The sequence below is a fragment of the Perognathus longimembris genome, chromosome 21 (genome assembly GCF_023159225.1).
Source record: "Perognathus longimembris pacificus isolate PPM17 chromosome 21, ASM2315922v1, whole genome shotgun sequence".
Taxonomy (NCBI): Eukaryota; Metazoa; Chordata; class Mammalia; order Rodentia; family Heteromyidae; genus Perognathus; species Perognathus longimembris.
This window is the reverse complement of record NC_063181.1, coordinates 23,567,056-23,594,058: the sequence shown is the minus strand read 5'-3', so window position 1 is coordinate 23,594,058 and position 27,003 is coordinate 23,567,056. Positions and strand designations below refer to the sequence as shown.

General features: G+C 40.4%; 1 protein-coding gene and 1 long non-coding RNA gene across 3 annotated transcripts in view; one reads left to right on the top strand and one right to left on the bottom strand.

The window, feature by feature from the left end:
* Wwc2 (WW and C2 domain containing 2) overlaps positions 1 to 27,003 on the bottom strand; it is a 167,925-nt gene that overhangs the window by 23,315 nt on the left and 117,607 nt on the right. The window contains exons 9-17 of one of the 2 annotated variants that reach the window (XM_048330662.1): positions 24,692 to 24,934; positions 18,529 to 18,618; positions 16,466 to 17,090; positions 12,876 to 13,003; positions 12,231 to 12,311; positions 12,044 to 12,130; positions 8,564 to 8,756; positions 6,685 to 6,849; positions 2,070 to 2,194 (exon numbers count right to left, since the gene is read on the bottom strand). In XM_048330662.1, coding sequence (XP_048186619.1) covers positions 2,070 to 2,194; positions 6,685 to 6,849; positions 8,564 to 8,756; positions 12,044 to 12,130; positions 12,231 to 12,311; positions 12,876 to 13,003; positions 16,466 to 17,090; positions 18,529 to 18,618; positions 24,692 to 24,934 — 1,737 coding nt within the window. The remainder of the gene's footprint in view (positions 1 to 2,069; positions 2,195 to 6,684; positions 6,850 to 8,563; positions 8,757 to 12,043; positions 12,131 to 12,230; positions 12,312 to 12,875; positions 13,004 to 16,465; positions 17,091 to 18,528; positions 18,619 to 24,691; positions 24,935 to 27,003) is intronic. The other variant, XM_048330664.1, reaches the window with a different exon arrangement.
* On the top strand, positions 102 to 26,443 carry LOC125339497. Its single transcript, XR_007208550.1, has 3 exons — positions 102 to 435; positions 25,751 to 25,759; positions 26,432 to 26,443. It is a non-coding gene; the product is annotated as an uncharacterized LOC125339497 (long non-coding RNA).

The window sequence follows — 27,003 nt, the reverse complement described above, 5'->3', positions numbered from 1 at the left end:
GGCCCTGAGCCCAAGCTCTAGGACTGGCCAAAAACAAAAAAGAAAAAAAAAAAAGAAGAAAATTCACAAAATAAATAAAATAATCATTTTATTCTCTATCCATCTAGAGCAAAGCTATCAGAACGGTACTAAAAAGCTAAGACTGGTCCAATTTCTAGATGTTAAAATAGAAGTATTATTAAAATCACAAATTTAACCCCAGTATTTAAAAATATTGACTTCTTTTAAAATTAACTTAATATTAGCCATTACTTTATTATAAAATAAACCATGTAAAAAAAATGGCTCACTCTCAGCTAAGAGTGAATAAAGACCTAGAGATAAAACACCATTACTGACTGTGCTCAGTCTAGCAGAGGCGGCCCTGTGTAGAAGGAGTAATTACTAATCAATTGAAGACCCAATGCCACATGGCCTCATCGCTAACAGAAGCCAGTCTGTGTAGGCTATAAAAAGCATATTGCGGGGACAGTTCAGAGTATCTCATGCTTTGTTGAGTTTCATGCTTGTTGTACAGAAATATTTTCTGCCCACTGATATCTAAATGCTGAACCTTTTGTGTGTGTGTGTGCATGTGTGTGCGTGTGTGCATATGTATGTGCATATGTATGTATGTATGTTGGTCCCTAGCTTAAACTCAGGGCCTGGGCACTGTCCCTAAGTTTTTGTGTTCAAGTCTAGTGGTCTACCATTTGAACCACAGCTCCATTTTTGGCTTTTTGGTGATTAGTTGGAGATAAGAGTTTCACAGTCTTTCCAGCCCAGGCTGGCTTTGAACCACAATCCTCAGATATCAGCCTCCTGAGTAACTAGGGTTATAGGCAGAAGCCACTGGCACCAGCCTAAATGCTGAACTTTAACTGCAACTGGTGGCATATAGAAAAAGTGGCACCATCTAGTTTCTTTAATGTCTGGCCATGAAACAAAGGGAAAACAAGCAATGACTAAGTTAAAATTCTTTTATTTACATGCTAAATATTTTTCTGAAATATCCGTGAAATAAGTTGTATCTTACAAACATGAAAAAAGCCTTGTATTTATAAAGCCTGTGAGAGACCTTATAAATTACTTATAATTTTGTTCTGCAGTGCTGTGATTATTTATTCTCTAGGACTTTTGATAAGCTAAAAGTCTCTATATTTTTTTTTTATCACTGTTGTACACTTTCTTTTTTTTTTTTTGGCCAGTCCTGAGCCTTAAACTCAGGGCCTGAGTACTGTTCCTGGCTTCTTTTTTGCTCAAGACTAGCACTGTACCACTTGAGCCACGGTGCCACTTCTGGCCATTTTCTGGAGAATCGAACCCAGGGCTTCATGTATATGAGGCAAGCACTCTTGCCACTAGGTCATATTCCCAGCCCTACATTTTCTTTCTTTAAATCCAAGATTGCATATTTATGATAAATTCCGGGTTTCTAACAAGTTTAACGTATGTATATATACATACACAAAAGAGTATCATATGAGTTAAAAAAAGTTCACTCAAATATTATAATCAACTATTCATAGCAAAACTAATCCCAATAAGTTATATACGGAATGTACTTAAAACCTGAAACATTCATTAGAATTTCATTTTACAAAATAGTGCAAACCAGGAAGGACAGCTTGTAAGAATGCATTTATGAATGCTCTCTCTCTCTCTCTCTCTCTCCTTGGACATCCCTTTTAAAAGGGTAAATTATTGACAAACAGGGGGAAACAAGAAACTATTTGAAACTATTTTCTGGGTCTTACCACCACCTAAATGCACTCATAGTTTAAAGAAAAGGAGAGCCAGTTATAACTTACCTATGACTCCACAATAAGCTACTATATTTTTCAAAATTGACAGCTCAGACTTAAAAAAAAAACACCTTAGAAAATATTGTTAAAAATTACTTGAAGAATAAAAAAATCTGGTCAATGTGTTACTTTGTTCATGATTTTGCTACTCCCAACCCTTGAAACTACATTGTTTCCCATCATTCTAGTGTGAAGACATGAAACTATAATAGTATCCTGAAAGTTTCCCCTGAGAAACTAAGCATTTTAATGTGTTCTTGCTAGCAAAAGAAAGCAGCTGTTTACCAGTCTCCTTCTAGATCCTGCTGCTCTTCTGCTGGCCCTGTTTCCTCCTCTTCTTCTTGTGCTAATTCTTGTTCCACAGCCAACAGCTCAGCTGATGTTCTTGCAAGTAAGGCTGACACTGCATCCTGCAGAATGTAAAACATACGGCAATTAATATCATATACTCCAAGAAATTTATTTGAAATTTCTTCAGATACAGGCTTACACTTCCAGCTGTGAAAAGCACCTTGTACCAGACTCAACTCTCTTATAAAAGCTGAATGACATGTTAACAAAAAGCAATAAAAACGCCCCAATTTTGTACAGCAATGAATACAGAGTAACAAAGGTTATCAGTACTAGAAAGTCAATGTCCCAGAGAGAGGAGAATCACCACAATGGACACATTGTTATTTGTCAATTCTAGGTATGAGGTAGACAGGCTAAAGCTGCCTAGGACTGTGGCCACAGGGTCAGTCAGATGGGAGAATTGTCACCAAGTGCAAGACTTGCAAGGCAGTCCAAGGGCCTGAGGCAATGAAGTGTAAGGTGAGCCCCGTATTACACATGATATTCTTGCTAAGGCATTTACCTCTCTTAAACTACATATGTACAGAACAAAAGGCCTCAAATATTAAGGAGATATTTTCTGTTGTCTCATAGGTTCTTGGGGAGATGAAAGTGGGAGATCAAGTCCCCCCATATGATTCAGGTCATCTTCCTAAACTCCAACTTGCCTTCCAGAAAAGTATCTGTGGAAGAATGTACCATCCAGAGCCTCTACCTTCCCTCATACTAGCCAGCATTCCATTAAGAGTTGACTGAAAGCCAAAAGAAATGACAGAAGAGGCAGACCCATAGGTGATGTATACACTGCAGATATTTGGAGGCGGTATTTAAATGTTTACAATTCATATGCTTAAGAAAAGACTAACGAAATAACTTCTTTGGCATAAGCATAAGGAAGGAAAGCCACATTCATTTGTGATAAAAAAGTTGATAAAAAATCATAGTAAGAGAATCTTTAAAAATATCGAAAGATTATTTTTTAAGAACCAGAAATTAATTTTTTTTCCTCAGAAGCTCAACAGAATCAGTGGAAACCCAATGACAGAAAGTGGTATCTAAAGATGTTCATAGAACACCTGCCCACCTAGAAATGGGAATAAGTGATAAAAAAATACTTGTCTTTCACAAGTGCAGCTAAAATGGATACCAACACATCTATTCTAAGAGGAATATTAAAGGGAAGTGTTCAGCAGAAGGTACATGACCCACACAGAAGTACAGTAATTCAGAAAGGAGAGAAACTACATTATATATAGGAAAGATGTGGGAATATCTGACTACTGATTGTCAATGAAATATCAGCAATAGTGTCTCTTATGGGATTCAAACTTCAAGTCACTAAAAAATACTGTCACACCAAAGAAGGAAAGATAATTATTAATGGAGCTAATGTCTTAAAATTCATGAAATACTGAAGAAAAAGTAAAGGTATTAGTTGAGATTAGTTTCTACCAAGTTAAGAATTCATGCTGTTATCTCCATGGAAACAAACAAACAAAAAAATATATATATATACGTACATATATATATATATATATATAGTAGTCCTGCCTTACTGATGGTTATGCTTTCTATAGCTTTCACTACCTGTTACCAACCACAATTCAAGAAATATTAAATGGGAAATTCTAGTACTGAGCAATTCATGCATGTTAGGGTGTGAACTCTCACACTCTCATTCTGTCCTGACTAGAAAGTGGATTCTCTTGTGTCCAGTGTATCTGCCTTGTATATGCTACCTGTTCATTAGTCACTTGGTAGTCCTCTCAGGTATAAGATGGAGTACTGTAGATACACAGAGCTTGTGTTTAAGTAACTCCTTATGTAGTTTATAATGCCTCCAGATAAGAGTATTAATGCTGGCAATATAGATATGCCAAAGAGCAATGATAAAGGGGTTCTTATAAATAAAGGAGTAAAGGCTAAATAAAGGAAGAAAAAAGTAATATGTGGAATTACTAATATCTACAGTAAGAACAGGATAAAAAGTGCAATCAAATGCATTTATGTAGCAACACTACAAATCAATGAGATCTAATAAACTACAGAACATTCCATGTAACAGCAGACTATGTATTTTTCTCAAGTGCATGAAGCTAGCTTCAATAAATTCAAAAGGACTTATATCAATCATACCAACTATATGTTTTGGTATACTGGAATGAAATTAAAGATAAATATCTGAAGGAAATGAGAAATTAATAAATGTGTGAAATGTATATTCCTAAATATCCTAAATTTAAAAAAAAAATGGAGGGGGAAGAGGAGGAAGAGGAGGAGGAAGAAGAAGAAGAGCAGTTGGTAAAGTAGTGCTGCTATAAACACTTACATTAAAAAAAAAAGAAAGGTGGCCAGGCACGAGTGGCTCACGCCTATAATTCTGGCTACTCAAGAGGCTGAGATTTGAGGATCTCAGTTAAAAGTCAACCTCAGCAAGAAAGTCCGTAGGACTCTTATATCCAATTAACCACTAAAAAGCCAGAAGTGAAGCTGTAGTTGAAGTAGGTAGAACATTTAGCCTTGAGTGAAAAAGCTCAGGGATAGCAAAAACCCAGGCCCTGAGTTCAAGGCCTAGGACTGGAACAAAAGAAGGAAGAGGAGGAGGTGGAGGAGGAGGAAGAGGGGGAGAAGGAAATGTGGAAAGAGGGAAATAAACCTAAAGTAATAACCAGAGAAAAGAATGGAAGAGTTTACAGGTATAAAATAGAATATGAGAAAATATTATGAATAATTAACTATACACCAACAAATTAGGTCTCTAGCTTTAATGGACAAATTCTTTAAGACACAGTACAGAAACTGACTAGAGAACAACATTTGTGAGAGATTCAGATTAGTAATGAGACTGAGTTTGTAAACAAAAAGACTTTTCACAAAGAAAGGTCCTGACACAGCAAGTGGGCTTCATTTGAATATGAACAAACATTTAGTTAATTTAATACCGAAATTTTAAACTTCTCCAAAAGGTTTAGAAAAGAAAAAAAAAGGTTTGTAACTCATTTCATGAAGCCAGAATTATCTTACTGTCAACACTAACCAAAGACATTGCAAAGAAAGGAAAATTATAAACACAAAGTGCTCAATAATCTTAGCAAACTAATTTACAAAAAAAAAAAAAAGAAGATACACACCATACCAAGTTGGATTTATCCTAGGAAGGCAAGATTCATTTAACACCTGTATCATTTGAATGAAAGACAAGAACCACATGACCACCTTAGTAGATGTAGAAAAAATTCTAACAGTTACATGATAAAAAATTCAATATACAGGGCTGGGAATATGGCCTATGGTAAAAGTGCTTGCCTTGTATACATGAAGCCCTGGGTACGATTCCTCAGTACCACATATGTAGAAAAAAGCCAGAAGTGGTGCTGTGGCTCAGGTGGTAGAGTGCTAGCCTTGAGCAAAAAGAAGCCAGGGACAGTGCTCAGGCCCTGAGTCCACGCCCCAGGACTGGCAACAAAAAACAAAACAAAACAAAACATCCAATACACTATGAAAAGGTTATTTCAATTCGATAAAAGATATCTATGAAAAACTCACAGTAAAAATGTAACACTTAATAGCGAAAAATTCCTTCCTAAAATAAGAAACAAGAAAAGAGTATCTCTTCGAACCATTTATTTTCAATATTGTATTGGAAATTCTATCCCAGGCTAATATGCAAAAAAAAAAAAAAAAAAGAGAAAAAAGAATTAAATGGATATAATTGGAAACAAAGAAGTAAAATTATCTCTACTTGCAAAATATCCTAAGAAATCCACTAAAACCTACTAAAAATAAGAAACAAGTTCTTAATAAGAAGGTTGTAGGAAACAAGTTAGACAATCAGTTGTATAATGAACTGTCTGTAAATGCAATGAAGAAAAAGTTTCACAAAAGCATCATATAGAAAAAAATACTTAGGAATTAGTTAAAAAAGAGTAGTGAACTAGGAATCTGAAAACACGGGTGAAAGAAATTAGGAGAAAGTGAAATAAATGAACAGAATATCCTATATACATGGATGAGATCACCATGACAAATGTTAAGATGATGATATCCTCTACAATGATGTACAAGTTCAATGCTTGCCCTATCAAAACTTCTAGCTGTTTCTGGACATCTCACTCTGAAAAACAAGTAAAATCAACAGGGCTAGATAGAGTATGGCTCAAGTGGTACAGTGGCTACCCAGCAAGTACAAGGTCCTGAGTACAATTCCCACTACCACCCCTGAGAAAGAAAGAATGCAAAAGAAGTATCAAATGTATAAATGTATCAAATGTATCAAAGTATAAAATGTATAAATGTAAAAATCAAGTATGTGGACACAATATACAAAAACATAAATTTTCAAAAGGTTTTCCATAGCAACTTAAAACAATGAAGTCAATATACAGCAATCCTTTTGTAAATCATAACTTGAAGCAATGATGTGAACTATCTTTCTTTTTTTTTGGAACCAAAGGTTAAAGGAGAAAAGGAAGAGGAAAGTACATAAAGCCTACTGGTCTCTCAGTATTCTATATTTCATATTACTTTATTACATTTTAATGATTTTGCTCTCTAAATTCTGACTCACCAAGTCTATGGAATCTACCACTGGCTGGTTTGATCGGAATACAGAGTCTTCATTTTCTTCTCCATTCTTTCTGCAAGGCATTTGCTTGGAAGGAAGCAAATTATACCACAGTGTGAAAATCTCATTGGAAAATGGCAAGTCAGCCAGGCTAATCTGCGTTCCAGCCTATGGGAAATAAGAAAACAAAGGAAAAACAAACAAAAATAAAAAGAGAAAAAGAAATCAAATGGTTGGGTTAGTATTTATTCCCTCTGACATGATAAAGATTGTTGGGTAAGTCTGTCTTTGACTAGGAATAAAATGATACTCATGAGATATTTTCTATTTTCAGCAGTGACTCAATAATAATGCTCAATCTAAAAGCCTAAGATTATTGTGTAGCATGATTTTGACATCTTACAATTAAGTATGCAACTTGTTAATTTTTAGAAATATGCATTATATTTTAAATTAAGTTTAATTTTAAAAATGACTAAGCTTATTTTTTTGTTTTTCTTTCTTATTTATTGTCAAAGTGATGTACAGAGAGGTTACAGTTTCATACATTAGGCATTGGATACATTTCTTCAAAAAAAATTAAAATACTAAAAAAATGACTAAGCTTAAGGTATAATATTTCTTTTATAATAGTAACTAATTACTACTCACAATAAAACCAACATCCACCCAAAATTTTTAAATGAAAACTACCCTTTGGATCTTAGATGAGAAATCAACAAAAATTTCTTTGGAAATGTAAGTAACTAAAATGTCTAAAGGAAGTACAAGTGAAAGGCTTTCACATTCCACCATATCACGGATAGCCAGAATCTCAATTCCACTATACTATATTTAAAGGTAATCAACTAAAAGTCTTTAATTTTATCATAGCTTATTATATACTAAAGCCTTTAGGTAGCCAAACAAGTCTTTGCTTCCTTCTAAATTTACTACCAAATATTACCAAACACTTTTTTTTTTCAAGTATAGAAAAAATAAGAAGCTGGAAGCTAGGAGCTGATGGCTCATGCCTGTAAGCCAAGCTACTCAAAAGTCTGAGATATGAAAATCATGGTTCAATCTGGGTAGAATGTCTGTGAGACTTTTATCTCCAATTAGCCAGCAGAAAGGCAGATATGGAGGTCGGGCTCAAGTGGTAGTGCCATCCATGAGTGAAACAAAAGCTAGGTGAGAACATGAGGTTCTGTGTTCAAGCCCTATACTGGCATGCATCACACACACACACACACACACACACACACACACACAAAAGAAAAAAGAGAAAACTATCATCCTTTGCTCATCATGAAATGTGTTTCCTAATGACCACAGAGAAAGGCTCAGGTGGCTCTTCTTCCTGGAACCTCCCAGAAAAGAAACTGCAAAAAGGAGCTATAAACTGTCTTGCTTAGTTTTACTGTGTAACAGTGAATTATGTGTGATATGTCTTTTGGCTATCTGGCTGTGTGACCCCTTCTAAGCAGTTCTTCATCTGAAAAGAGGGGATAATCACCCCTTCCACAATCAATCTTTCCTAAGATTGTCCTGAGGATTAAAGGAGATAATATAGAAAGAACACTAGGCACAAGGTTTAGCCTAGTGACTAATAAGCATATTCTGTAAAGTAATGATCATAACAAGAGAGTCTTCATGGAGTAGAAATGGTACATAGCTGTATACAACATCACAGTTTATCAAAAGTCTTAAAAAATAAAATATGAGAAAGAGCAAAAGTTACTTCTTCAGAAAAAAAAAAAGAGTAAAACCACTATGGGTTGTGTCCCAAGGTGTTGGACAAGTCATCAGTGGTTTCAAGGCTGGCCAAGACAGCTAGTAAAAAACATGCTCAGAGCACAGAGCATTGAGGGTTCTGTGACAATGTAACTCTGAAGGCTCTTACCAGGCATTCTTCCCTGCGATGTTTACTGACAGAGCAAAGATCAACTCGCAGCGTCTTCTGCTGCAAGGCTGTTTGGGAAATGGCCACTCTGAACACATCATTCAACAACACAGATTCTGTGGGTGCATGGACTTTTGTTCGAAACAGACAGCTGACATCCGCTGAGGAGGGAAGGACAGCAACTCTACAATACCTGCAAAGAGCAAGAGGAGAATAAATTTCATAAGCACTTCAATTAAAATGGATTCAGAGCTAAAGAGATAACAGTGAATTCATTATCAATCAAAAGTGCTGCTGCTATATAATGGGTCTGTGTTCAGCTGTAGATGCTCTGTTCTTAACTTACCCTAAGTGACTGTGCCCCTGAGCATGAGACAGCCCAGGCTGCCACTTACCATGGGACTTCAGCAAAAGCACATGACAGGAAAGAGAAAAGGAAGAAAGCCCATGGGGACACACAGACTCAAATCCCACCTGCCCCATGTACAGCCAGTTCCCAAATACATTGTCTCTGTGCCGCGGAAGGTGAGAGCCCATGAGTAGAAACTGGTGACTTTATCCTAAAGAATCCCCCTTGTATTAAACAAGAGGTGCTGATGACCACTTATGGAATGAAATAAATACGTTATCCTACCAGAGAAAAGAAAGGCTAAGGAACGTACAAGATTTAAAACAGATGACACAGTAGTTCAAAAATATACTTCTCTAGCATCTCTGCATTCACAGATGTGACAAACTCTTTAGAATATCATGCTTTGTGAAATTCAAAGGAAGAGTTACAGAAGAACAGTAACTTCTGATGCTCTTTCAGAGCACACATTATATAAAGACTCACAATTCTTGGAAATAGCATGAGGTATTTTCCTTTTAATTCCAGGAAGAGAACAGCATTCAGTCTTTCTTCCTGTCCCCATTTTTAGGTTTTCCTAATTCATATTCTAATTAAAAAAAACTGTAAATTTAAATGCAAAACTGGAATGTCATATTATTTTTTATTTTACATCACTATTAACTATGAAAATTCAGTATTAAAGGCCCTGTGGGCCTTGGGTCACTGTTACTGACTTAAGGCTTTACTAAGTAAGACACAGCTTGTTGTCCTGGGAAGTGGAGAATTCAGCAGAACAAGGTCTTAAAAAAAATAAATTTATTCTGTCTTCATGGGAAAACAAGTATATTAGAAAGTTAGAATGGAAAGAAGGGATTTTCTGTTTCTCTAGCCTTAGGTTTAATCTCTGTCAGTAACCTAGCCCCTAGTGTCATCAAAAAATGCTTCTGGGTCAAACATGAGCCGGTTTCAGTGATTTCAAGGCAAAGGCAGAGGAAGCCAAGCAAGTAGGGTGCTTTTCTTCCTACTCTGCTAAAAGAGAGGTCTCTCCACACAGGAGTCAGACAAGCCGTGCTGTCAATCAACAGAAACACCAACTCTGCTTATTATAACCAACCAAAAATGAAGTTGAATTGCTGTTTACTGCAGTGTCATTATTTAGGCCAAGGCTGTCACACATGGATTTAGGAAAACATTGCTAAGTATCTGGGGAAAAGTTCAGACCAGTTAAACAAGTAACTACCCCAAACAAGCTGGGGAGTACATTCTGTACCACCAGCTGGTTGAGAGGGCTACTATTGTCTTAAACTAGTCTGGGAGTTACCACACCTGCAGAAGATAGTCTGTGCTCCACTAAGTGATCATGCTAGGTAGAGTTGAGGTAGAAAACTTGGGTAAATGGCAACCTCACAATGTGAGTTCTCAGGTGTATCCTGTAGTTTTCTATCTGTCTTCTCCCTGATTTACTTTACTAAAAGGCCACTGATGACACATTTTAGTATCATAGTATTGGAAGGGAGAAGTACAGATAGTGCCATGAAGCTGTCAGGGTTGCTGAAAGACCACTGTGTGGTTCGGGCAGAGAAGAGTTTATTGGGAAAGCTGAACTGCTGGGCCGCACTCTAGAGCAGGGTGTAGCATGTGGCCAGACTTGAGTGCAATGAGAAAAATGAGTCGTTTTGGCTTTACATAATCCTTTGGAGAGAGTCTGGTGAGAATGTAGAGGGGAGGAGCCAGTGAGGGTGTAGAGGGAGGAGTCTGTGAGAAAGTAGAATGGTGGACACTGTGAGAGGAGTCAATGAGGACGTAGAGAGAAGGAGGCAACAGGAGGAAGGCCTCCTAGTCCACCCAAGGCCTCTCCAGCTCTGAGTCCAATTCTTCATTCACGCATCCCCGAAATGAGACTGGCTAAAGGGCATCGTAGGGGATCCCACTGTCGTGGCACCACATCACCAAAAGAGAGACAAGCAGAGGGCTGTAAGTAGGCGTCACCAGATGTAGACAAGAGACAGTGTAATGGATGCACTGCCAGCAATGGTAAATGCAAAAGGAATGACATAGGGTTCCTTTGACAGTTTGGGTCTGAGGATGGGTGGTCACGAGGCTTACTGACCCTCAGAAAGAGAAGCAGAAGCGGAGGAGATCCAGCAACTCCTGACACTATCCCTTCCCGGGTCTCAGCACCAGATGAAAGAGTTGTGGAAAGGAGACTGCCACATGGTTCGTGCAAAAAAGAGTTGATTTAGGAGAGCCAAACTGCCAGGCCAAGAGAGTGGGGTGTGGCCACTCAAACTAATGGCTGAGAGATTATATAGGGAAGGATGAGAAGGAAGTGTGGTCACAGAAGATGAAGAAGTGACCTCAGAACCAGGGGGACCTCCCACTCTCCCCAGGTGCATAGCAACCAATGACCTGCATTATAGGTGCTAAGTGGGGACTTCTAGGGAGGGCCATATTTTGTACAGAAAGAGAACAGAGGAGGGGCTAGGAATATGGCCTAGTGGTAGAGTGCTTGCCTCATATACATGAAGCCCTGGGTTCGATTCCTCATCACCCTACACACACACACACACACACACACACAAAAGCCGGAAGTGGCGCTGTAGCTCAAGTGGTAGAGTGCTAGCCTTGAGCAAAGAGAAGCCAGGGACAGAGCTCAGGCCCTGAGTTCAAGCCTCAGGACTGGCAAAGAGAGAGAGAACACAAAGGAGAAGAGGTCTACATGTAGTTTCATATGGAGAGAAAACAAAAGGAAGGGGCTATTTTTCCTGGGAGGACCTAACAAAGCCAGTCTTTCCTGAGCACTTCTGACTAGGATTTTAAATCTCAGACCAATCGAAGATGAAAGGCTATGTGTAGTTAATGTAGCCAACGCAATGCCATGCCCTCTTTCTTTGCTGCTCTCGCTAAAATCCAGCTTTTGATTCAGCTGAATTCATTTTTAGTAATGAATCAGTTGGCCCAAAATCTAATCTGTCTTTCTCACATTTCCCTCTTCTCATTTACCTACTGTTGACTTAAACATTATCAACCTGCTATGTCTTTCCCAAATCTTCATTTTGATGAAGTGCTTGATCACAGCATAAAAATACCTTATAGGAAAGATTTTAAGTCCCCCAATTTCTTTTTCAGTGATTTTTTTTTAAACTTACACTTTTGAAGTATGAGGTATCAAGAAGGCATGAAGATTTCGGAGTTGTGCTATAATCACCATGAAACTTGAGCTTTTTGCATCATATCTGTCAAAAGAGAAGTTGATTGAAATAAGGAGTAACCACATTCCACTGGCTGGACATCAATTTCTAAAACTGTCCCCTCCCCCCATGCACATCACTTTACCTGAGTCCTATCTGCACCTGGGCAGTCTCCACAATGGCAACATCCTCTTCACTGTAGGAAACATCTTCAATTTCACTAGGCCTATGGATGGGGAAGAGGTAAACCATCAGTGAATGGGAATATCCATTGTAATGGCTGCCATTTGCCACTCAATGATTTTGAGTAAAAATCTGAATCAACTGTACTCTTCTCCGAGCCAGATGGAAATGACCTTAGTAACAACTTACTTCTCCAGGGGATTTCTTTACCTCTTTATAAGTCTGCCTTTGAGCTTACTGGGGATCCGACATTCTGATGCCCAACTTTCCAAAGCCCTTCTAGAGTTACACTACATCCTCAGAGACACTAGCTTTTAGCATTCCACACAATAAGCTTCTTGTGCTAAACAGGCCCCTGTAGATCACTGCAACACTCCCACAAAAGTGCTTTCTACATCTTAACAACTGTCAGCTACACCAGTCTGCTTACTGTTCAGTTCAAATGGCTGTCTGCATACTGGAATATTCTGGCACACCTTTCTTTAATGGCTGAAGTCCTTAGTATATAAAGGGTAGACAAATGAGTGTCATGTTTACATTGAGCCAATGCCCTGGCCTGGCTGTACAGCCTACCAGGCAGCTAAAAGCGAAAAAGCCAGGTACTTACTGCTTCATGGAGGCTTCATAGACGCCGCTGTCTCCAGCCACAGACTCATCTGATACGGCAGCTGACACACAAGCAGGTTTCTCCCCGGGTAAGTGAATTCTTCTTTTTGGTAATGATTTTTCCACATCTAGGAGGGGAAAGAGATAGCATTCATTAGAGTTTCTTCTTAGAAACAGCATAAAAATACAGAAGTGGTTTAGTCGTGAGAAATCCAAAGAACAATTTTCTTCTGAGTTGAGGATGTTACTTCTCACATCAAGAGGTATGGGCATGATAACAATTATGTCAGTTGTTATTTGGGAAAATACGGGGATTTATTTTTCCTGAAATACTTTTAGGGAAGTGATACAAATTCTCCCTGGTCCCTAGCCTCTTCAAGCATTTACAAACTACTAAATACTTGGAGGAATAAGCTATGAGCTTCTCTTATTCTAATTCCCTATTCTAGATTAGGAACAGGGCTTCTAGTCAGTCTGTGGAAGGGAAAGTTTCCATGTGTTTACTCACTGCTTCTCTCTACATTCCATATTTTTACCGGTGCTACTATTCTAGCAAAAATGAAAGAGAGTAACATCTTTGACTTACAGAAATTCCTCACCAGCTAACATCACTTTAAAACTTCTTGTGCTACAGAATCTTTAGCACCAACTACCACTTGACTTTTATCTCTAACTCATATTCATACCCCAGCGTCCTGCAGTGAGCAAGGAGCATTCATTTAAAGCTGTGCTCTGTACTGTAATAAGCTGCAAGCCTGTGGAGTTTCTTTCATCCTCCAGCAAGTGAGCCAGAGGATCCGTATTGCTATGCATTTCAGCCCCCCTCTGAGTCGTGACTTTACATCTTGTTAAGATGTTTAAGTTTTAAGGCTTCAGATTACAGGATTGATTGCTGCATTTTCCCTTTTATTTCTGGCAGTGGGAATGCTTTTTCTTGATGATGAAGTACCTTCTCTCCGCCCACCCCCCTTTGTGAGGGGTGAAGGTGATGACATGATTTATTGATTACCCCCAGGAATAACTACAGCAGCCTGAAATTGACTTTGACAATGACAGAGACTGACTGTGGAAAAGACTTCATAGTTATTTCAACTTGGTTTCTGTCATCCAGCAGGGATTGGTGCTGAGGAATAAAATTTATACAAAAAGGACTCAACTTTACCTGTGTCAGTCTTTACAGAGTGAGAGAGAGGAACAATGTCCCTTATAGGCAGCCACACCCCCCAAGAGAAAGCAGATGTCCCTTGAATAGACTGAGCACTATCACCTGAAGAGAAGTAGTCTTTCTGGTTAAATATATGCTTTCAGTTGCTTGTGAATATGAAATTGGATACTATTGGTGCTTGGGAGCATTTTTCCTTAAGATGAACCTTTGTTTTTTTCGTGGTGCTGCAGATCCAATCCCAGGCCTTACATATACTAGGCAAGTCTACCACTGAGGTATCTCCTGGGGCCCTGGGGAACTTTCTAACCACAATTTTATAACATTTAGAAAGTTAAAAAGTAGCCAGGTGCTAGTAGCTCACGCCTGTAATTCTAGCTACTCAGGAGTCTGAGATCTGAGGATCACAGTTCAAAGCCAGCCAGGGCAGGAAAATCCATGAGACTCATATCTCCAATTAACCACCAGAAAACTGGAAGTGGTACTGTGACTCAAGTGGTAGAGCTCTAGCCTTGAGCTGAAGAACTCAGGGACAGTGCCCAGGTCCTGAGTTCAGGCCCCATGATCGACTAAAAAAAAAAGTTAAAAATTATGTTTCCTAAGTTTCCAAGATCCCACATTCAGCTACAAACTCACTGACAAACATAATGGCAGGCCCATTCCTGAAGAGCCACGCACTAGCCAAACAGAGATGCCTGCATGATTGGGGCTCTGGGCCTCAGGGCCACTTACTTCGGTGGGTGACACAGCCCTTGTGTGATTTGGTTACTTTATTTTTTTCATAATGTCTCCGCTTCTTCAGCAGTGAGGCTCACATACTGGGCCCTCCATGCTGATAAGATGTTAAGGTGTAGTCACTAGAGAATATTTCCAATACATGAAGGGCAAAGTCAGGTTGGTATGCTCAAAAAGTGTTAATATCCTCCAAGTCTAAGCAAGAAGCTAGCTTCCCTATCTTCCCTTCTTCAACTTGGAGTGGAAGTAATTGGGTTTAGGATCATTTGTTTTAGATATCGTTATCGTTGTCACCATCATCTTGACCACACAGTCATGACCAATCACCACGAGCAGTAAGTATACTAAATGTGCTAGATGCTTTCCATGTACCAGGGCTTGTATGCTTACCAAAACTCAGCCAACCAAAGCATCAACCACAACCTGGTGGAAATATGGCTGACTCTAGAGACAGTATGCAACCACCACCCTCCTTCCCAGAGTCAGAGGTGAGGGCCCGAGTGGCTTCCTGTTTGGTGATGCCATGGTGTCCCGATCTCTCCTGGGCTATTCACTCTGTGGCTGATCACTTTGGTGACAATACTTGAGCTTTGGTACCTCTCCAAGGGGAGGGGAGGTCATGCAAACCACACAAAAAGCTCCAACTCTGTCCCTGGACATGGGCAGGACACGGAATTTCAGTTTCAAAGAAAGAAAGAAAAAAAAGAATTTCAGTTTCAGTATCTGAAGGGAAAGAAACAAGTTGGACTCATCTGTTTTTAAAGATCTGACTGGTTAACCAACTAATGCTTAGAATTCCTGGCACCATGCATCCATATAAAAATTCTTATGGAGAGAACACGACTGTGTCCTCTGTGGGGGGCCCGCTGACACAGGCAGATCCAACCAAGGATCCCTGGAGCAGCAGAGCTTTACTTCACATTCTGCCTCAAGCTAGCTCAAGAATAATCATCCTTCTTAGACCATCGTGGAGCTCATTTGCCAAAAGGGCACCATCTGTGCTCTTCACAACCGTACCTCATACATTAAAGACTGCTGTAACGCAGAGAAAAACAGTTTCTTAGACAATGAAATTCTCCTTGTTTGTGTCTCTTTGAGCACACACAGGAGTAAGGACTCCATCTGTCGCCATCTCTTCTAGAGACTGCAAGTGTGAATGCAGCCAGAAGATGGCAGGGTAGCACCAGACACTGGCCGCTGACTTCTCCAAATTAACTTTACACAGAAGGGGAGAATCTGGCATGAAACAAAAATTGTATTTATAGAGAATTCCCTGAGCAATCTAAACATTGAACCTTGGCACTAATTAGCTGATATGCTAATTGACTTGGTTTTAATCTGTTTTAGGCCAACTTTGGAAAGAAAACCCTCTTCTTTGCCTTGCCATTTCAGAACCGGAGTCCAACTAGAAGTGTGGTCTGTGTTCAGGAAATATGTTCTGGCCACTTCCCACACATTGAAGGCCTCTGGACCACGGAGCAGATGCCTAATGATGAGCTTGATCAGATAGGGAGAGAAATTTTTATCTGATGAAAACAAAAAATCTGTGAATATGAATAAAAACTCCTTAAAGGAATCTAGTTGATACTGGGGAGACAGAGGAGGGGATGATTCCATTGGTTTATATGGGAGTCTTTAGCCTAATCATTCTCCTTGAGTCAGTTCACAGGAGTACCTGAAATCAAGGGCCTCCACTTACCGGCCGTTCCTTCATACAATGGCTCCCTAGCACATTCAGTAAGGCCTTTATCTTCCAACAGAGCCTGGGATGCTCCTCCAGAGTCTGAATCCGACAAGAGCTGACTCTCGCCAAGGCCGATGTCTGCAAAATGGCTACTCAATTCGCAGTCTTCAAAGTCAGCCGTGAACTGATGAAGAGAGGCATCGTGGGAGGATGTGGGAAACGTGCTGTCCAAGACCAAAGGAGAGCCTGGGGGGGACAAGGATGACAGGGAGGACCTCGAGGACAGGGATGTCACAGACTTGGGGGCCTCCGTCAGCGGAGGAGTGTGGCCATTTGCTGCGGCTGTGGCTCCGCACAGTCCACTCTGGCCGGGCTGACTGGGGCACTTGACCACCTCATTTTCGTGGATGGTGGTGATGGGTCCGGAGGGAATGTAACCGCCCTTCTCCTGCAGAAGGAAGTCCAGTTTATACTGATAGTCCACGTCCAGCTGGTCCCCCGGACTGCTGTAGTAGAGCTCACTGGAACTGAGGGAGTTGAGTGAGCCTCTGCTGGAGGTGTTGAGAGAGCCCCGGCTGGATGCCAGGGAGCCCAGGCTGCTCCCAGACGACATGGACAGCGTGCTGGCGGAGAGGCTGAGAGAGGAAAGCACACTGTCAGACTGGTCCCGGACTACAGCCCCTACTGGCTCCTTCGGGCCCGGAAAGGAAAAGACACGACACCAGTGATACCAAAGAGTGCACAGGAATCCTCTGTAGTGACATATATGTCCTTTACTCCCTCTAAGAGCCGTCTCTACACGGCTCTTAAAAAGACTCTTTCCAGAGCAATTCCAGTGTTGTTGTTGTTTTTAACTTATCTTCCTTTTGCCAAAGTATGTTCAAAAGGGAAAAGATTAAATATCTATGCAGAGGGAACTTTGCAATTAAAACAGTATTGACCAAACAACCACTACCAGGAAGAAATGACTAATACAAAGAGTTAATGGAGTTACTTTGCTTTAAAAGTCTTATTTGGGCTGAGAGCAGCGGCTCATGCTGGTAATCTCAGCTTCTAGGGAGGCGGAGATTGGCAGAATTGCAGTTCAAGGCCAGACTGGGCAAAAATTAGTGAGGTGCTCCCCATGTCAACAAATAAGCCAAGTGTGGTGGTTTATGCCCACAATCCCAGCTAGTAGAGAGGTGCTGGTAGAAGGACTACACTCTGAGTCTGGTCCCTGGCACGATCATAAGATTCCACCTGAAAAGTAACTAAAGCAAAAAGGGCTAGAGGTGTGGCTCAAGTGGAAGAGTGCCTGACTAAAAGCATAAGGTCCCGAGTTCAAACCCCAGTACTATAAAAATAAAACAAATCAAATAAATCTCATTTTTTACAGAGAGGGAGAGAAAAGCATGTGCATACACAAAAGGCTGCTAGGGTCACTGACTTTTCCTCTTCTCCATGTGTGAATATAAGGGTGATTTTTCTAATCAGTGCTTTAAAAAAAAGAAAATCGATGGCTGTTTTAAGGTAAGTCTCATCTATCCCACCCTACCTTTTAAAAGATGCAATAAGGAGCTGGGAACCAATGGCTCATACCCGTAGTAGATACTCAGGAGGCTGAGTATCACAGTTAGAAGCCAGGCCAGGCAGAAAAGTCTATGAGACTCTGATCTCCAATTAATCACCAAAAAAGCCAGAAGTGCTGCTGTGTCTCAAGTGGAAGAACACAAAAGCTCAGGCACAGCACCCAGGCCCTGAGTTCAAGCCCCGGGACCATTACACACACACACACACACACACACACACACACACACACACACACACACACTCGATGGAGTAAGGGCTGGAATGTGATGTTTTCCTAATTTTTTTTATTAATAGGCAAAACATCTTCCTATAACATAGTTCAAGTACATTCCAAATAAGACCCTGGGCTCATGAAACACAACCCATGTGACTTTGAGTTTGGTCACATCAGCTGTGCTGATGAAAACCATTTCATTTACTTTTAAATAGCAGAAACAAAGCACAAAATAACCAAAGAGGAACTAAGACGTGCCTGAACATCTGATCAGAATCCTCAAAGCTCACCTTTTAAGTTGTGAATGCAAATAAGTAGTTAATTTAGTAGTTTCTTCAAGTTTCTGTAGCAGCTCTTTCCTTCTCTCTTCCAATTTCAGTCTAGAAAAAGACAGATTATTATGCAATATGAAAATCGAGAGAAGATAGTTATGCTAATATTACATGTGATGAAGGAAATCCGAATGACCTTGACCCTGAGACCAGAGGGCAACCAGAAGGGACCCCCATTCTGAGGGGCACACAGCAGTGATAAACCAAAGAAGAGATTCGGGCCCCATCTCCATTTTCTTAATTGGTACTAAAAAAGAAAGGTGCTGTTGCAACTCCAAAATGCCGGCAGTGTGAAGTTTTCTATAGGTCTATAAGCTAGAGACGGAAGAGTAAGGAAGAAAACAAGGACAGGAACGAGCTGCACAAAGACTACAGAATCCTTACACAGACAACTATCTCAAAATAATGCCCAATGATAAAAAAAATGTTGTAACCCTAACTGTAAACCCTAATGAGATGTTAATGATTAACAAAAATTAGAGGATAAGGCACGGTGGCAAATTCCTGTAGTCTTTCTACTTGAGAAGTGGAGATTGGGAGGAACATGGTTCAAGGCCTGTCTGGGCCAAAAATTAGTAAGACTTCTATGCCAACAAATAAGTTGGGTGTGGGAGTTCATGCCTTTAATCCCAGCTATGTTGGAGGGGAGGATAGGAAGATCAAGGTTCAAGTATTTCTCAGGGCAAAAAGTGAGACCCTGTATCACTGAGAAAAGCAAAAGGGCTGGGGAGTATGGCTCAGTGGCAGAGAATGCCTGCCTAGCAAGTGCAAGTGAGTTCACATCTCAGTACAATTGGAAAGACAGGGGGAGGCAAGAGGGGGAGGGGGAAAGGGAGGGAGAGGAAGGGGGAAGGGGGAAGAGGACTTAAATATTATGCAAGAAGACTTCAAAGTGACTTTTCTAACTACCTGCCATCTCCTCACCTGCTCTAGATTATCCTAACATTTTACACATATTCAACTTCAAAAGCTTTTGAGTTTTTTTTTTTTGTGTTCAGTTGTGTTCAGTTTTATTGTGAAAAATAACTTGTTGAAAACTGGATCAAGCAACCAAAGCACAACTTAAGAGCCTGCATAAGTGGTGTGAGTCATGAGGTTCTTCAGACAGGCTGGAGCAAGCCACTCTAGATGTCACAGGGGTGACCAGTTGATTCCGAGAGGCACTGTGGTTCCTAGCCTTGCCCTCGCTGCTTGCAAGCCATCTGCCCCCTCCTTGGTAAGTCCCAGCTTCAAAAGTCTCACCTTTCTCATCTGTAAAATGGTGAATAAAATCCTCCTGTGCCTACTTGATAAGGAACTCAGGGGAGTCAAAGAGAGTAATGTACCAGAAAGTGCTCTACAGATGATAAAACCCAACTGCTCTTGTTCAAAGCCTCAACACTCCCTGAGCCATGGTGATATAAAAATTAGTCACTTTGGTTTAAAGAAAAATAAATGGCCCTGATTTCCAACATCTTTGAAATTTTATGTATGTCTTAGTAATAAGAGAATATGCTCATATTTTATTTATAGGTACTTATCCCTTTGATGTGTCAATAACATAATTCCATTAAAAAGGCATTCTTGTCATTTTCTTTAGTACTTCAAGGTGAGATAATGTCTTAACTCACAGTATTTTATAAAAAAAAACCACAATCTTTATTTTTCCTCATCTCTCAAATATAAACAAAATCTCAGCAAGGTTAAAAAACAAAGACATAGGAGGCTAATTGATTGAGAAGGTACACAGAAGTATGAAGAAACCAGTCCTGGGGCTTGAATTCAGGGCCTGCGCACTGTCCCTGAGCTTCATTTGCTCAAGGGAAGTGCTCTACCACTAGAGCCACAGCCTGCTTCTGGCTTTATGTGGTACTGAGGAATCGAACCCAGGGCTTCATGCATCCCAGGCAAGCACTCTTCCACTAAAATACATTCCCAGCCCCAAGAGAAATATTCCTGATGTGAGGTATAAAACTAAATATTGCAGCCAGCTGCTGATGGCTCATGTCTGTAATCCTAGCTACTAAAGAGGCTGAGATCTGAGGATCATAGTTAAAGCTAGCCTGGCAAATAAAGTCTGTGAGACTTATCTCCAATTAACCACAAGAAAACCGGAAGTGGCGCTGTGGCTAAAAATGGTACAGTGCTAGCCTTGAGCAAAAAGAGCTCAGGGACAGTGCTCAGGCACAGAGTTCAAGCCCCACAACCACTGCCACCAACAAAAAGAAATAATGACACCATGGTTATTAGAAAGCAAACTCCCGGGAATTTGTAGGAAAATAACATGTGATGATAAAATCTTAACAGTTCTAGAAAAACACAGTCAGTAACTGGAGGAAGGAATATAAGACCTGGAGGAAGTTGTACACTGCATGACTTTCATTTATGGCAACATCTCTTTGAATCCGGGGATCCTTCCAATGTGCTCCACCACCACTAGGTGGCGACTTCACCACTATAGGGTTATAGGGTGACTGAAATTCTTGTGAATTTAGCATCTTTAGAGTTTATAATCCAGTAATGACTCAGAAACTTGTCTAACATCCTCCTTAAATACTAATCCATCACAATTTAAATGGAAAACAGGAAGATGTGGGACAATGCAGCAAGTAGTTCTTTGGTAGTTGTGTAGGTAATTGAGGGACTGGGTGTTGACCAGGCACAAAGATGAAACCATAGTTTACACAGAGACTCCTACTTTGCAAAAGCATCCCTGTCTTAACATGGAGAAATAAGAGTGCTTGCCAAGGTGCTGTCCTACCTTCTGAGGCCCCACTTACCCCTGAGCAGCAGCCACAAGCACAGTAGAAATACACACTGAGTAGAAGAAACAATGGGCCAAGAATAAGAACAAGTTACAGAACGAGCAGAAGGGAAGCAAAAACCACGACTTGGGAAACGAAGGATCCCATTCTTGCTGCTGTGGCTGGGTTGTGGAATCACAGAGCCCCGAGTAGCCAACACTGGCAATTACATCCATCAAGCCAGAGAGCCCGAGTCCCTTGGCCTTTCACTGTCATAGAGACTTGGGGATTTGCCTTTGGTCACAGACACTAGAAATGGCTATTCCCTTACTGGAATGCCAAATGACTCAGAAAGGCAACATATCATAAATAAAACATATACATCTCCTTGCATGGAATACAAGCCACAGGTATCATAAATTAGTGAGTCTGTCCACACTGCTAATTCCTCACATGACACAAACCCCATGGCTGGACCTCAGGAGATCTGTTCCTACCTTTGAGAAGTGTTTTATAGCTCCAATTCCCAATGTGTTCCAACCTACTGCTGTTCTGTTTTTGCTAGAATCTTGACAGTTATGTGTGTGTAAACAAAAATATGAAATTCTCTTAGGAATAAACTATCCTTAATAAAAAAAAAGAGGTAAGATACCACACCCATAAATGCTGAGTAAAACAAAGGAACAAAGATGTATATGTTTTCTTTCCCAATCTAAACGGGAACTGTAGAGTCACCAATTACAAAGTAGAACATGACATGTGTACAATTAATTACACACGCTCCCAGTTCCACACTGGAGAATTCAACTAATCAAAAACAGTCAAAGGGGCTGGGAATGTGGCTTAGTGGTAGAGTGCTTGCCTAGCATGCAGAAAGCTGTGGGTTCGATTCCTCAGCACCACATAAACACAAAAAGACAGAAATGACGCTGTGGCTCAAGTGGCAGAGTGCTAGCCTTGAGCAAAAAGAAGCCAGGGACAGTGCTCACGCCCCGAGTTGAAGCCCTAGGACTGGCCAAAAAAAAAAAAAAAAAAAGTCAAGGAAAAAAAATCCAAACTCCGCCTTTGTACTGATCATACATACCCATATTTTTAAACTGATATAACATTTACATTGTTATGTTCTGTCATACTGGGATTTGAACTCTGAGCCTCATGCTTCCTAGGCAAGCAATACACAACTCAATATATGTCTTTTTGCTTAGTTATGTTTGGATGGGGTTTCATGCTTTTTTTTTCCTTTGAGGCTAGTCCTAGATGGTAATTCTCCTACCTATGCTTCCCACATACCTACAGCGGTACTCCACTACACCTGGTTTGTTTATTGAGATGAGTCTGGCTTTTTGTCTGGGCTAGTATGATCCTCCCAATCTTTATCATCCAAGCTGCTGAGATTACAGGCACACACTACCACATGCAGCCCTTATATTAGGTATTATGAGTAATCTAGAAATGATTCAAAGTAATGCATATGGTAATATGCAAATATTATACAATTATGTATTACATACTATGTATACTACATATCATATGTATATTATACATATCATATGTATGTTACAATGTTGTATATTATCATATTCCATAAAGACTGCATGCTATGTTTATTAAATATGACAGAATTTTTATTAGGGCTAGCCATGGATTTTTGTGTAGGGGGAAGACCCTGGAATCAATATCCCCATGGACATGAAGAAATTATTGTATACCACATGTTACTGAATGCTAAATAACATACCCATAAACCTCACAAAAACTACCTATTTCATCATACTGATGACTATGGATCTTTTGTACTAGAAGTTGAAATTCTACAAATATGGACAAGGTAACTCATTTAGCTTTGACATCTCATTCTTTTAGCTTCTGCAGGTGTTTTTAAATGGGCCCTGACTTGGCCTTGAACACATCAACGTTGGGCAGACCTTTTGGTCAGCACCACTATACACAGAAGTCAGAGCATAAGAGGCAGGAAAGAGGGGTGAAGAGGGCTGTGATGAGACCTTTACAGACAGTAGCAGAATACACTCTATGGAGGCTCATTACACTCCCCAAAGCTATGAGGCTGTAGCCACATAGCCTTGATCAACATTCAGACTCCTAACAGTCTACTCTCCCAAATGACTAAATTTGAAAGGGGGCTAGTTCACAGGCAAATATCTAAGTGGGAATGTGAGAAATGATTACTCTCTCCCTCCCTACATATTTTCAAATGTTTTGATACTGTGTAGAGACACAAACTAACCATTTATTGAGACTAGGGATTAGAGAACAAGAAGCCAAGTTTTAAAAGAGAAGAAACTGGATTATGGCTACATATTTTAAACTTATTTCTAGGTCACTAGAGATCATAGCCACATAAATTTTGTGCCTGTGTTGCAGCACTAACTGCTCCATACTTGCTGGTGAGAGGACGGTCCAGTGGTTCTGAAGGGCACAACAGTCTCTCCTGTAACAGATATCCACAACACAGCCAGCAAGACTGGAATACAAAGCTCTGGTGCAGTTGCTTGTGTGTCCAAATGACACATACAAACAGATTCCCTCCCTAATGTTCCTGCTGATCTGTTCACACAACTGGATTCTTTTCTTTTTTTGTGTGCCAGTACTGAGGCATGAACTCAGAACCCAGTAGTTGTTCCTTAGCTTTGTCACTCAAGGCTGGTGCTCTACCACTTGAGTCACAGTTCCACTTCTGGCTTTTTAATGGTTAATTGGAGACACATGTCTCACATACTTTCCTGCCTGGGATGACTTCAAACTTTGATCCTCAGATCTCAACCTCCTGAGTAGTTAGGATTACAGGCATGAGTCACTGGTGCCCAGCTACAATTGGATTCTTTAGTTTAAATTATCAACTCATACATTTCTACAAAAGATCAGAAAGTGTCTTGAGAGCATTTTACATTTTCATCTGCTTCAGAGGAGCATTTCAACTGACAAATAAAATCCAAGGGACATTTTGTGACCTGTTAGGATATCAGAGGGAGAAAGCTGTCTTTTATTTTCCTTGTGAGATTAAAAGCAATAAACTTTCGCATTCTTGTGAGCAATAAAACCCAGAATAGGAAGCTTCAGTCGCTTATCAGAGTGCAATAGTTTATAGCTATTGTTACCAGACTGGTCGATGATGTACTTCATTCTGGGTCTTATGTCAACATTCTTTAGTGATTGGACATCTGTCACAGGTATGTCACATTCCTGACACACACACGGCACTGATACTGTGGGCCATTGGGAGGGTGTGCGTTATTGCTCCATAGAAAGTCCCTTTGGGCTGTTTCCCATCCACTAAGAAGAGATGCAACTGAGATTTCAGAACCCAAAGAAAAGAAAATGTCATCAGCTAAGATATAACCACAAGTTTTAGGCTGCCCTGTTTCCAGAAGAAAACCGACCTTTCTGCCAGAGCCCGGCTCGGCGCGCCCCGCACAGACAGCAGCTCTTCCTCCAGTCGCTGCCTTTCAGCTTCCAGGCGTTCCAACTCATCCTGCGTGCGCTTTTGCGGAGTGACGAACTGCAACTCTTTCAAAAGTTCCTCTTTTTCATTAATCAGCATCAGTTTCTCTTTCTCTATATCCAACGCCCCAGGCCAGGTCTCACTGTCTAACTTTGACAGTTCAATTTTTAAGTTGGCCATGCTAAAAAGAGACACAAGATACACACACACGTAGTTAGGACTCTGGAAAAGGGTAGATGTGGGCTAGGAGGAGCCGGAGGAGGACTTGCAGTCCAGATCTTCCCAATGATAGCTTATCAGGGAGTAGCTGAGCCCCACACTCCGGTCTCTGGTTCGAATCCACACTCAGCTTTCATCTGCTCCATGTCTTTACAATGTGAATGAGCATATCACCCAAGCTGATGAAAGTGTGAAGGTCAAATACACAGAAGCTTTAGAGGCAGAGTGCTCTGAGGTCATGGACAGGCAGCTTGGGTGTATTTGGGGTAAGGGAAGGATACCTGGAAGGCTTCTATTAAAAAAACAAACTAAGTAAAAAACTAGGAAAGTAGGGATTCTTGGAGACTAGATCTTAGCAAATCAGGGGCAGAGATGCAGAAAAGAGCAGTGGATTGGTTAACTTACAGTAAGGCAAAGTCAATTCATTGTGACTCCATGTCACCAAGGAAAAGAGGGGACAGGGCTTGGCATCCCCAAACCCACACTGTCCTTAAGCCTTGCACTGGCAAGCCTCTCTCTAGCAAGGCCCTGATTACCGTGACCATTTATTAAGTACTCATTGTGCCAACATCCTACACATTATTGCATCTGACCTATGTTCCCCTGCACCCAGCGATTCAGCTGTACGGGAGCAGGCACAGTGGACCTTACCCAGCACAGGCAGGTGGCACAATACCACAGGGGTGAGTGGGAAGGGGGTGAGGGAATGAACTGGAAAATGAACCAAAGTAACTAGTAGCAAAACGTTGCTGACCCTACTATTTCACTCTGCTCAGAGTGCCACAGGGTTGTTAACCAATTTGATGTGAACATCTTGAACTCCCTGAGTCAGCTTGCCTGGGGGCACTGTAAAAGCCCATCAGTACTCTTCCCAAGACAGACAGACAAACAAACAAACAAACACATGGTGCTTTTGACCACAAAGTCCAAGAGCTAGGCAAACTACAAACGCAACTGATGTTGATATAATGATAGATGATTACTTTCAATCTTGCTACAGTCTACATAGAATATGGAAAACTGAGAGAAAAGGAGTGTTTTTCTTTTTCTATGGAAGAAATTGTAAAAGACAAGGCAAAATAAAACAAAAATTGCCACCTCTGATCAGCATTGCAGATGTCCTGTTCTCATTTCCACTCACCACGTGCACTTGGTAGATGTAACATCAACTATTCTTCAGCTTTAACCACAAAAATCATAAACAACTGTCTCAATGTACTGGAAAATTAATTATCAAAATGCTAAATAAGCATGATATTATTAGCTTCATTAAGCACAAAAAACAAAGGCTGGAGGAGAAAACAGGTTTCAGAGAAACACAACTTGCCTCTTTTCAGAACGGAAGAGGAAAATGCATTTTTAACATATGCATACCTTCCTTAGCATCAGTAAGGAGCTGTAAAACAAACCCCACATTGTTTAGCAATACAACCAAAAGGGAAAGAACCAGTGCCTTGAGTTCTGATGTGTTCAAATTAATCAACTGAGCTGAGAATGACAATGTAAACGCGAAAGCAAGGGATCTGCTCATTACTTTGGACATCCAAAATTAGGGAGGTATTGAACTTTTATTGCAGAAAGGATAGTCTACATCTGAGGAGCAGAATATGGAGACTTCCAAGAAAGAGACATGTTCTGTAATTCCAGGTGGCATTACCTGTTAGCGATCACAGATAAACACAAGCTGATCCAAAGGAAGCAGAACCAAGCCAGAATCAAGCCAGTAAGAACCCAGGGGCATAAGGTACAAACTTTCAGGATTAATTCTGAGTTTTTGCCACTATCTTCAGGAAAACTCCTTGGAGCAATTTGTACATCACTGGACCCCCAAATTAGCCCCTGATACTTACTGAAGACAAAGCCCTACTGAAGTCTGGGCTTTGAGAAGGAAATAAAATACAATTTTTTTCCTACCTTTAAGACATTTAAAATCTACTAGGAAAAAAAAAATTAAAGACATTAAAATTGGCTAAGTAAACTTGTTCAGAGTGACTAAGTGACTTGCCCAAGGTGATGTGGTTAATTATTTGT